The 13,227-nt window shown below is 36.7% G+C and overlaps 1 protein-coding gene across 1 annotated transcript in view; it reads right to left on the bottom strand.

Annotated features, from left to right (window-relative positions):
* Positions 1 to 13,227, bottom strand: part of LOC148948577 (endoplasmic reticulum aminopeptidase 1-like) — a 76,877-nt gene that overhangs the window by 37,020 nt on the left and 26,630 nt on the right. The window contains exons 5-6 of the mRNA XM_089093994.1: positions 6,949 to 7,082; positions 5,546 to 5,726 (exon numbers count right to left, since the gene is read on the bottom strand). Of these exons, the coding sequence (XP_088950120.1) occupies positions 5,546 to 5,726; positions 6,949 to 7,082 (315 nt within the window). The remainder of the gene's footprint in view (positions 1 to 5,545; positions 5,727 to 6,948; positions 7,083 to 13,227) is intronic.

The raw sequence follows: 13,227 nt of genomic DNA, 5'->3' as shown, positions 1-13,227 counted from the left end.
AATGAAAGGGCGGAAATCCTCAATGAGAAGTAGGAGCTAATGCCTTTGTTGTGTCTTTTAATATCTGGTTACAACCTGACTTCCAAGGGCGGAAGTCAATCAATGAAAGGGCGGAAATCCTCAATGAGAAGTAGGAGCTAATGCCTTAGTTGTGTCTTTTAATATCTGGTTACAATCTGACTTCCAAGGGCGGAGCAGAAGGATTCCCTCAATTTTCGTTATCACGACATCTACCAGAAGGTTTTGTCATGAGTACCATTTGGTGTACTAGTTCTGCCTTTTTGAAATAAGTAACTGATTCAAACTCTATGGGAGAAGAGGTAGTGGTACCCTCGCTCTTGTGGTCAAGACATCTTACAGGATGGTTCATTTAACCTAAACCAAACTCAGTGGGGAGTGACAAAAACCTTCCATATTGTGCCTTAGGGAGTCCCAGTTCTGCTACGTTCTCTGAGAAGATAAGGAACGCTAATGCCTACATTACTGTCGTCCGCATGTCTAACAGAAGGAAACAGGTTACGGATCAGACCTTCTGAGAAGTAATAGATTCTGTTCAAATAGCGCTTTTTGGTGTTTTGATAGAGCCTGACCTCTGTGGAAGGAAATAGGCTCTTAAATTCTGGTCATCTGAATATCTGCCAAAATCTGTTGCTCAGCAACGGGCAAACTTGGTTAAAAGTAAAGATACGTATAATATACGAATATAAAGTAGTAGGGATACGTATCCAATCCAGCCTATGTACTGAGAGAGGATCCATCTCTTCTTGTCATTAATTTAAAAAAATTTTTCCACAAAATAAGTCTTTCAGAGAAAAGTAAAGAACTCCAATAAACAAAAAATGAGCAAAAATAAAATCAAATGATCTACCAAGCGTGAAACTACCACAAATCAGCATCGATAAATAAATGAAACCCAAAACGAACTGAAAATAGAGTAATTAACCGCGTCAAGCTCAAAACGGGCAGAAATTAACATAAGTTGGGCGCAAAACCCCTATGCCCTCCCAAGGCCAGAACCAAATTTGCACTTTACTGAAAAAATATATATGTTTTTACTTTTATAACTTTAATAAATCAAATAATATTAAAATTTTGATTACTAAATATCAGTATATGTATATTAAACTGACAATGCATATTCATTTGTATTTTTTAAGTAAAGTGCAAATTTTGTTCTGGCCTTGGGAAGGCATAGGGGTTTTGCGCCCAACTTATGTTAATTTCTGCCCGTTTTGAGTTTGACTCGGTTAATTACTCTATTTTCTGTTCGTTTTGGGTTTCATTCATTTATCGATGCTGATTTGTGGTAGTTTCACGCTTGGTAGATTATTTGATTATATTCTTCCTCATTTTTTGTTTAATGGAGTTCTTTACTTTTCTTTGAAAAACATATTTTGTGGAAAAAGTCTTTTTAGTTAATCCAACAAAAAAAACACTTATATGTTAACAATGGGCAGCTTTCAGAGTTTACATCCCTTACCCGGGGTGCTATGGGGTGTTAGGAACACCCTGGAGGCATAGTTATTAAACTTTGTAAAAGTTTGTGGAAAAAGTTTTTTAAATTAATTTCTGTTCGTTTTATATTGACATAGTCTTTTCAGGTAAAAAGAAAATAATACTTAAATCTTTTCGTTTTTTAAGACTTTGTAGTTTGGCCTGCTATTTGTATGCTGGAGAAAAATTTTCAGCAATTTTTAACAACATACACCCTTTTAAAAATCTGGACACAAATAGTACTGTTTAATTTAGTTCCATACCTCCTCTAGTTGACCTGAAATCGAAAACTTGATACCATTCGCAAAAAAAATCTGTTTACTTTCTTTTATAGCTTAGATACATTTACGCTATTTTGCTTTGGTTAAATTTTAAGAGCAGAAATGGGAGGGATGGCGTGGGAGGGTGGGCGTGGGAGGGTGGGAGTGGAAGGAAGATTAGTTGCCCTCAAATCACTTTCAACTATTAAATATGGCATCAGCTCTTTCTATTTTCAATCAAAGGAACCCTTTTCGAAGTTCCCACGACAACTCTTCGACAAGCCCTGGTCTAAACAACAACAACAACAAAAAATAATACACTATACCCATATCGATCTTTAATATAAAAATGTTAATCATTCCAATCACTTTCGACTATTAAAAAGGACACTAGGCCTTTCGATTTCCAATTGAATGAGCCCTTTTGGAAACGACAACGCTTTCTATAAACACCTTATATGCCCCCAGGGCATAAATTACAATCCTTACCCTAAGGTCTGTTAGGGTGGTTGTCACCCTCTAGGACCGAATTACAAGAACTTTCTACTACGTTAAACAATATGGCTATCTCGAAATTTTGATTGGAGGTGTTTGGGGAAATGGTGGGCGTGAGAGGGGTGTTAGTCACCTTCCAATCACTTTCGACTATTGAAAAGGGCACAAGCCACTCCAATTTCTAATTGAATGAGCCCTTTTTGAAGTTTATACGACAACTTCTTTGATACGAAGTGCCCTGCTCTAAAGGAAAAACATTAATAAATAAAACATTGTGCCAACATCGTTCTTATATGCCCCCAGGGCCTAACTTAAAACCCTTGCCCTGAGGGTTGTTGGGGAATGTCCTCCTCTTTACTTAGTTCTCGTTTCTTGTCTCGTTCTCGAGTGTCCCTGTTCTTTACTTAGGCTGCGCGATCGCGCTGCCTATGATTTATGCAACAACTTTCTATATAAACCTTATATGTCTCCAAGGCATAACTTACAACCCTTGCACTGAGGGCTCTGAGGGGGTTACCGTCATAAAAGACTTAATTTCCAGAACGTTCAACTACGTTGAACAAAATGGATATCTCAAAATTTTGATTGGATGTGTTTGGGAAAATGGTGGTTGTGAGAGGGGCATTAATCACTATCCAATCACTTTCAACTATTAAAAATTGCACAAGCCCTTTCAATTCTCAATTGAGTGAGCCCTTTTGAAGTTCCTACGACAGTTCTGTCAATAAAAACTTTATATGCCCCAGGGCATAACTTACAACCCTTGCCCTGAAGGCTTTGGGGAGAGGGGTTATCATCCTTAAAGACCTAATTTCGAAAACTTTCAACTACGTTGAATAAAATGGCTATCTAAAAAATTTGATTGGATGTGTTTGAGGAAAAGGTGCGCGTGAGAGGGGGGTTAGTTGCCAACAAATCACTTTCGACTAATAAAACTATCCCTTTGAATTTCAAATCGAATGAGCCCTTTTTCAAGTTTCTACGACAAAGACTTCTATAAAAACCTTATATATCCCCAGGGCATAACTTATAATCCTTGCCCTGGGGGTTGTGGGGGAGTGTCCTCCTCCAAAATCTATTTTCTATCTGGAAATCAACTACGCTAAACAAAAGGGCTATCTCAAAATTTTTGTTGGATGTGTTTGGGGGAATGATGGGCGTGGAGGGAGGGGGGCTAGTTGCCCTCCAATCACTTTCGACTATCGAAAAGGGCACTAGCCCTTTGAATTTCCAATCGTATGAGCTTTTTTGATGTTGCTACGACAACGCCTTCTATAAAAAGCTTATATGCCCCCAGGGCATAACTTAAAACCCTTGCCCTGAGGGTTGTGGGGGAGTGTCCTCCTCGAAAACATATTTTCTAAGTGGAAATCAAATACGCTGAACAAAATGTCTATCTCCAAATTTTGATTGGATGTGTTTGGGGGAATGATGGACGTGGGGGGGGGGCTAGTTGCCCTTCAATCACTTTTGACTATTAAAAAGGGTACTAGCCCTTCGAATTTCCAATCGAATGAGCCTGTTTAGAAGTCTCTACGACAACGCCTTCTATAAGAACCTTATATGCCCCCACGGCATAACTTAAAAACCTTTCCCTGAGGGTTGTGGGGGTGTGTCCTCCTCAAAAACATATTTTTTATCTTGAAATCAACTACGCTGAACAAAAATGCTATCTCAAAATTTTGATTGGATGTGTTTGGGGGAATGATGGGTGTGGGGGGGGGGGAGGCTAGTTGCCCTCCAATCGCTTTCGACTATTAAAATAGGCACTAGAACTCTGAATTTCCAATCGAATGAACCCCTTTTGAAGTTTCTACGACGACCCCTTCCATATGAAGTGCCCTGCTCTAAAGGAAAAAAACAATAAATAGTACATTGTGCCACCATCGTTCTTATATGTCCTCAGGGCATAATTTGAAATCCTTGTCCCGAGGGTTGTGGGGGAGTGTCCTCCTCAAAAACATATTTTCTATCTGGAAATCAACTACGCTGAACAAAATGGCTATCTCAAAATTTTTATTGGATGGGTTTGGGGGAATGATGGGCGTGGGGGGGCTATTTGCCCTCCAATCACTTTCGACTATTCAAAGGGTACTAGCCACTCCAATTTCCAATTGAATGAGCCCTTTTCGAAGTTTCTACGACAACTACTTCGATACGAAGTGCCCGGGTGAAGAAATAAAAAAAAAACACATTGTGCCCACATCGTTCTTTACTTAGGCAGCGCTAGCCTGCTGCCTATGATTACAACATCTACCGAAGTGGGTTGTCAGATATAAATCAAACTTCATGGAAACAATGAGTTGGTGTCTTACTTGATTGGGGCCCTAAGCTCATCCATCCTTTGTGTGGAACGGGGGTCTAAATTATTATGATCAGGAAATATATTAGAACGGGTTGTCAGATTTGAAAAAAATATGATAGAAAGTGAGAGCTAATTTCTGGTCTGTGTCTTTTCATGGTCTGGACTAGATCTGGGAGAGAGGGTCCTTAGTCAACAGGGTATCTAATGGAGCATGCTGATGGATCTTCAACCGAATTAGTGAGAGTGAACAGCTAGGGTCCCAGTTGCACATTTCGGGCGTAATGGGATGTACCTGAACTCTGAAGAAAAGAGAGGGTATTTTATATACTGATAAATACTAGGCAGGCTGGATGACTTCAGTTGGGCAATCCAGTCCAACGATTACAATTATATTTTGAATATCCATTGGATACTTTGGAGGGAAGGTTACATTCTTGTTATCCTCATCAGCCAGGTCAGCTTATTGGATTTCTATATGGCATAACTTTTATGTTATTCAAACGCTTTAATAATAATCGAATGTTTTAAACTACATCATAACCTCAATACGTGTTCAATTAACTGTTAAATTTTTCTGAGGCAAAGTAACTCATGTATGATGTGAGGCAAATAGCGCATACTTTTCATAATAAATTGGCCTGTTATGCCTGTCAGAATGCAAACAGCGAAAATAACGCCATCGAATTGTTAAAAAAGAGAGAAAATCCATAACAAATGTCACTTCGATTTGCCTTTTTGTTTGTCTTAGAGAGCGTATCGTATATAAAAATTGGTTTTTCAAAAATTCTTAGTTCCTCATTAGGCTATGGTAAGTTTTTTACATTTCAAAATAAAATTCAAGCATTTCCCAATAACGTAGTTAAAGTACTTTAATAAAATCAGTTAGTCGTCATCACACATTAACTAGGGAGGATGAAAAGAAGAAGAAACAAAAAACGAGGATGAAACCTGACACAAAATAGAAAAAAAATGAAAGAAATAATTAACTTACAAGTCCTCTTTCCAGAAAAAAACCAACATCTTCTGTTTTTTCAAGTGGCATATTTGAAAGAGCAAAGTGGTCTCGATGCCGAATAATCGATATCTTGAATTTCGCTTTAAGATGAGGCTCGTCAAAACTTGGAAAAGCGGCTCTTGCATAAGTCGGCTCAAAATGAGTTACGGCTAGAAATCTAAAAATATAAACAATATAAAGTTCAAATTTTTGCTACTCGACCTATTAGGCAGCTCGTCTAAACTCGTTTTTTTTGTCATAATTCTTCAATTGCCTTAACATGAAGGCTATTATCGGATCAAGCTATCAAAAATTCTGGTTTCCTTTGCTAAACCTAAATTTATCCCAAGCACCGGAATTTTGAAGAAACACATCAGATGCTAGGGATTTTAATGGCACTTTTATAAGGAGTAAGTAAACTTTTTTTTTTATAAGGAGTAAAGGTGCGTTGTTCGATACATTTTAGATCACGCTTTAGTAAACGAAGTTATTTAAAGTTTGTTCATTGGTTAGAATCAATTTTTATTTGAATATTCCTAAGAAATAGGTTCTTATTCCCTTCTAGTAATTGTGGAAATATTTTTTTATCGACATTGTTGATAATAAACAATTTATTATCTAAAGTTGTATTTTACAATTTTATAGCATACGTATTGAAAACGAGTCTTATTTTTAAGAGTAAAAAAAGAAGAAAAAGACCATAAACTATCCAAAAAGAACATAGAGGCACAATTTGAAACTGAATAACAGAGAGAGGCGTCCATAGAAAGAGCGCAAGACTTGTGAAAATCAGAAATTGAACCCAAAAATTGAAAAAAACGAAAGTTCAAAAGAACCACCGTCTTTAACAAAAGCTACAAAAGATGTTTCGAACCCACCAAGGCTTCAACATTCAATCAATCTTACCTCTAAAGATTTACTGCGATTTGTATGTAATTTAATCGTCCGGAAGGACTTTTGGACCTAGTTATACACAGCATACAACTCACACAATCTTAAACTAAACGAATGTGGTTTAAGAACACCAGCCACACTTCATTTGTTTTTTTTGTTTTTTTTTTACCTCAACGTGATTAAGTTTAAACCAAATTAGCTATATTTATTTTAAGTTGAGTTTTGGAGCTGAATATAGTTACTAAATACCAAAAATATTTGTTTTGTACTAAAATAGGTGGTTTGGATGCTTTTTGAAATAAAAATTGTCAACTCCAGCAATGCTTCTTTGATTAATTAAATATAAGCAGCATTATAAGGTGCAGCATTCTAAGCCGCTTAAAACGCAGCTTAGAAGTTTGATAGTCTCTCTGTTACTAAAAAAAGATTCTGGAACTGCGACTGCGCTTCTAGATCAGCCATTTTAATTTTTTTCGTTCGATTACATCAAATATTGGAGTTCATACCTTGTCTGATTCTTTGAATTAGTATACTTTGACATGTAAACTCCCTCAAGGCTTTCTGTAAGGTTTCCGTCGAATCGAATTCCAAGAGTATAATTTTGATATGGAAAAAGGCTTCCTCTCGTCTCTAGATAAATCTGAAAAGAATAATTCCATTCATTGATTCGGATGGAGTATAACAATATTGTTGAAGCCTTGCAAGTAGCAAGCTATAACTGCTTTCTATATGATTCTTGACTGTCAAGCTAATTTAAATGAAAACGTGCAACCAAATGTCAGTAATCTGTAATTTAGGAAATCAAGCTAATAAGAGGATTTTTTTTGGAAAATAAAAAAAGGATGGAAAAGACAAAAAGACATCAAAACACGAAAGTAGAATGAAATATTCACAGTTGGAAAACTTAACCAGTAAATTTAGCAAGGCACCATAACCACTTTCTAAGGCATCATCAGAAACGGGAGAATCATCCCTTGTTGCTTGTGATTTGATAGCAACAGACTCAAACCCTGAAGACAAATGTAATGCGAGTCATGGTCCTTTATGAGCCCATAACTTTAGCTACGGAATAGGGGGAGGGGCTGAAAACCAACATTCTGTTCCAGAGATGGGGATTTTATCTACTTTTATCCATTTTTCGCTTACTTTTTGAACAACATTTGGAGCAAAATAAAACCGTCAAAACAGTTATGCATCTCAGCACTCTAAAGTAGAAAAGTTAGTAACTTCTAAACATTTCTTTCGTCAAAAATCAAATATAAAACTTAGTTTCGCTGTATTACTTAGTACTACTTTTGTACGACAGTTCTTTAAGTAGGGGCGGGGCTCCGGTCCCCCACATACATTTCCACAGGATTGCCAACGATCTTGATAAAACGAATCGTGATTAGTATCGAGTCTAAATTTGGGGCACATCTTTTGGTTTCGACTGAGAAGACCATCCCCAAATTTCTAGTGCTTCTAATATCCATCCTACCTTGTTTGTCAAATTTAATTTGAATTCAAAGTGTGGAATTAGGGTAACGTCACACTTAACAAAGTCACCCTTAATAAATTGCATTTCAAAGGCTATCCAAAAGCTAACTTTAGAATCTGTAACGGTTGTTTTATTTTGATAACTAATATCAAATAGTTCGTGGTAACGAACTGTAAGTATGGAGCGACCCGGCTCAATGGTAACCGAAACTCTAGCAAACGGGGTTTTGATACCAATAGGTACATCAAAAGAATCAGATTTCAATGTTGAATTCAAATATATAACTTTCATCAAGTTTAGTCCTACCCAACAAAAGTTACGCGCCTGAAAATATTTGGCTGATTTTCGAAAAAAGGGGGAAAGACCCCCTAAAAGTTCTAGAACCTTAATGAAAATCACACCATCATATTCAGCATATCAGAGAACCCTACTGTAGAGTTTTCAAGCTCCTATCTACAAAAATGTGGAATTTTGCAGTTTTTGCCAGAAGAAAGATCACGGATGCGTGTTTATTTTATTTTTTTTTTCCCAGGGGTGATCGTATCGACCCAGTGGTCCTAGAATATCGTGGGAGGACTCATTGGATCTGAAAATTAATAGTTCTAGTGCCCTTTTTAAGTGACCAAAAAAATGGAGGGCAACTAGGCCCCCTCCCACGCTCATTTTTGTCCCAAAGTCACCTGATCAAAATTTTGAGATAGCCACTTTGTTCAGCATGGTTGAAAATATGATAACTATGTCCTTTAGGATGACTTAATCCCCCAAAGTCCCCGGGGAGGAAGGCTGAAAGTTATGAACTTTGCCCAATGTTAACATATTGTATTGGTTATTAGGAAGTATACAGACGTTTTCAGGGGGATTTTTTCTGGTAGTAGGGGTGTGGGTGGGTCGTGGGAAATGTGGGAAGATCTTTCCATGAAGGAAGTTTTCATAGGGGAAGGGACATTGCTATGAAGGGGGCGCCGGATTTCCCAGCATTATTTGAAAAAAGATCAGAAATTAAATGTAAAAAAAAAGTTTTCCAACTGAAAATAAGGAGTAACATCAAAACTTAAAACGTACAGAAAATATTACGTGTATGATTGGGATTTCTACTAAAAGATTTTTTAGTACTTTCATAAGAGATATTTATTCTAAATAATGGCCTTTGTGATTAAGGGGTCGTTTTTAAAGAATTGGAACAAAATTTGAACTTTAGCTTAAAGAGCAAGGTATTGACTAGGGGGCGAGCCCCCTAATATACGTATTTAAAATATATGAATATAGAATTTCGTTACGTACGTTAATTCGTAAGTTACGTATATTTATTACTGATAAAAACGTTCGTAAAAAAATTAAACAAGTTTCGAGAAAGCCATTTAACCAAATAAAAGTAAAATTAATATGCAAATTTTGTTTTAAGAGCGAGGCGTAAACGCCTCACTCTTTACGCTTAAGTTTGACTTTCTCACAACTCTTATTTTTTTTAAACAACAAAAAACTTTAGTGTAAAGAGCGAGGCGTTGAGGAGGGGACAGCCCCTTTCATATACGGAATAATTTCTGTTCGTTTTAAGTTTTAACGTCGTTCCTTACTTTCAGTTAAAAAACTTGTTTTTTTTATTTAATAACACAATAAGGCGACTAATCTTCAAAACAGTTGTGAAAATTATTTACGACTACTATGTTGTTAATGGAATTAAACTTACTACCTTATAGAAAATAGAATGCACCCTATTGGGAGCACTAAAAAGAACTGTTCAGCCAATAAGGCGTAAGTATTTCAACGTTCTACCAATATAGAATTTTCTCAGTCATATCAACAATCAACAATGAAATATGTAAATTACACATTTTGATAATTAGCATTTCATCCTTTTTGTTCAATTCATGGTTGGCAAATAAAGAAATTCAGTCGAATTAAAAAATCTGGGGTGAAGTCAATTCCTCCTTTCTGTTTATCCTTTAGAGAAGCTAAAATAACATCTCCCTTATTCCATTGTAATTTATGAAATATTTAAATTACACAATAGCATAATTATCCTGTTATTCTTTAGTTTTTCGTTAGCAATTCAATGTGATTTTTGCTGTCTCTTGTTTCGGGACTTTTTCTTTAGCTGTTCAATAATTTACCATTTCCCCAACCATTTCCTCATTCCGGTTTATCCTTGACAGATTCACACACGCTAATCCAACACCTTCCTCCACTTCATTGTAATTATCCCGGTCGCTTTTCTTCTAACCGCAAATTTCATCGTCCATTGTTTTTATTTGGAATTCGTTGTGATGCTTGTTGTCGCATGTCTTCTAGCTGCAATTCTTGTTTGCACCTCGTTTTTGTACATCATTACCTTAGATATTTTTCCATGCCTTCTTCTTTAGCTTTTCGGATTCATTTAAAATCATGAGTTGAGAAGAAAAAAATTCCAGCTAGGAAAAAAACACTTCTTTCCTAGCTTTTCCCCAGTCGTTATATATTTTGCTTTAATTGCTTTGTTATATAATTCAGTAGCAACCAGGGATGTTCCAATGTCTATGTCCTCTGAAATATCTAAACAACGCATTGGCACAATCATCGTTTTAATCTTTAGTTTTAAGTCATTGGGTGGCAAATCCACAATTTCAGTTGAATTAAGATTTTTGTTATTTCTTGTTTCATATCTTTTTCTGTTCAGTGTTATTTTTCATATTGTGTAATTTTTCATGCATCGAAAAGACTAAAAACGATACGACCAATCCTGGGGGGATGATATGTAATTTATGCTCTTAAAATGTAAATAAATATGACAGTCGCATAATTTGTTTCCAAAATTACGGCTATATACGACTTTTCTCAAACTCGTGATCTATCTAGATCGTCTTTTTTTCAGGACAGAAATCCAATGGTGCCAATTCAGCCCCCCCACACACCAAAAAAATATAGAGCCGTTTTCAAGAAAAAGTTATACATACATACATACACAGTTGCTCGCTTAAAGAAGGCAGATAAAATGAAGAAATACTTCCACTTAAGCCCTGCCCAAAGAGAGTGGGGAACTTGTAAGAGTCGGATCGTCGACAATTTCATATGTGGGGGGGGGGGGGTGGTAGACATCTTGGCAGCGTAGATTTATTTGAACCAGAAATTAAAGATGAAGTACTTAAATTTTCGGCGAAAAAAAATTAAAACACTTGAAGAAGAAGTAAAAAAAAAGAAGAAGAAATGAAGAAATAATATTAGGGTTAAATATTGATCGTTATTACAGAACAACTCGAACTTCAATCTCAAGCGGAGAGTCCTGCTTCCGCTATGCAGTATCAAATGTTTATCATTGATGTATTTTATATTTGACAATATATCAAATATATTGTCGGTGTCGATTTGATTGTCGATGTGTTAATATTAAGATAAAAAGAAATGTAAATATGAGGAAAATCTATGGCAGAACTGCGACAACAGATGTGATTTAGTTAACACTGCGATGTAGCTAGACCAATTTTTTTTAAGTAGGTTGAAACCAAACTCATTAATAAAAATAGAGGTCTCAATAGATTGATTTGAACCTAATTAAGGGTGACCAATAAGAATAGAAACTCCTGAAGATTTGAATATCCAGACGTCTTAGGAATTTCATAGGATTTTCAAAACTTAACTTACGTCAAAGTGTATTATTCAAAAATCGTCTACTCACTAACATAACTAGAAGACTACTGCAGCTTTGAAGGCTACTAAGCTTTCTTCAGTTTTTTAGAGAGTTAAAATCGTTTCTTACCTCTCATCGTCTCTTAACGGCTGGGCACACGTAGCAGATTTCGGGAATTGATTTCCAAATCAGCGCCGATTTTAAAAGAAATCGGTGTCGATTTGAGTTTGAAAATTTTTTAGTTTTCGGCGCCGATTTACAAAATCACCGCCGGTTTTCATCATGATCATCACAAGAAAAATTGGGATACAAATAAATAATCAGCCAGAGATGTATGGGGTGAAAAACCCCGCTACTGAGCTGAGAACTAAGCTGAGATCAATCATGCAACTATTCATAAATTCCAGTTGATTCTTTGTGTCAGTAGGGTGTATGTATGGAATTTGCATGCCTGTATAGGAATTCCCACTCTATTTGCATGCCCCTATAGAAAAAACATTTCCAGAGCAAGTACTTATGGATTTGCTTGCCTTGTGTTCCTTGGCGTCTTTCCAGAGCATGTACTTATGGATTCTAGTCGACTATGTTCCTTCCTGTGCTATTTGGGGCCTTTATGTTCCTTCCTGTGTTATTTGGGGCCTTTATGTTCCTTCCTGTGTTATTTGGGGCCTTTATATTCCTTCCTGTGCTATTTGGGGCCTTTATGTTCCTTCCTATGCTATTTGGGACCATTAAGTTCCTTCCTATTCTATTTTGGGCCTTTAAGTTCCTTCCTGTGTTATTTGGGGCCTTTATGTTCCTTCCTGTGTTATTTGGGGCCTTTACGTTCCTTGGCGCCTTTCCAGAGCATGTACTTATGGATTTGGGTGGATTATGTTCCTTCCCATGCTATTCTGGGCCTTTATGTTCCTTCCTGTGCAATTTTGGGCCTTTTCATTCCTTCCTGTGCTATTCAGGGCCTATACGTTCCTTCCGGTGCTAGTCTGTACCTTTACGTGCCTTCCTGTTCTATTCTCGGCCTTTACGTTCTTTCCGATGCTATTCTTGGTCTTTAGGTTTCTTCCTGTGTTATTCTAAGGGTTTATGTTCCTTCCTATGCTATTCTGAGGGTTTATGTTCCCTCCCATGTTATTCTAAGGGTTTATATTCCCTTCCATGCTATTCTATATTCCTTCCATTGTTATTCTACGGGACCTCTACACGTGATTAAACACGTTATGAAACTATGTGCTATTTGCGTATCCCCTGTTGGTACCATTCCAAACGAGCGGGAATTCCCCACCTGTTCCTATACATTGCAAAAAAGCAGAACTCCCTCACACAGTTTGACGTGGAAATTGCCAAAATAAATTAAGTTTTGAGGAGATTACGTTCCTTGGCACCTTTAAACATGTTTTCAATCAGATGGGTATTTGAAAGCACAGTGTGTACATGTGTGTAGGCTTTGTTATTTAAAAAATTGGATGCTACAATCAGAATTGCTTGATTGGCATTTGCAAAAAAGGGGGGTAATGAATTTGTGAATTGGAGTGTAGGTTTGACATCAACAGGCACGTGCGAGGGAAATTTTTTTTTGGTGGTGGGGGGGACTTATAAAGGAAAAAAAGAGTGAACTACATTAGTTTATAATACTGATCGTGAAAATCCCAAGGTTTTGTGTACCAAGAATGGACTGGAGGTAGCCTCCCCTACATACACGAATGGATA

This window comes from Artemia sp. Qi Xiang Cuo, chromosome 9, assembly GCF_049724085.1.
Source record: "Artemia sp. Qi Xiang Cuo chromosome 9, ASM4972408v1, whole genome shotgun sequence".
Taxonomy (NCBI): domain Eukaryota; kingdom Metazoa; phylum Arthropoda; class Branchiopoda; order Anostraca; family Artemiidae; genus Artemia; species Artemia sp. Qi Xiang Cuo.
The sequence above is the reverse complement of the archived record's forward strand: the minus strand, read 5'-3'. Positions and strand labels throughout refer to the sequence as shown.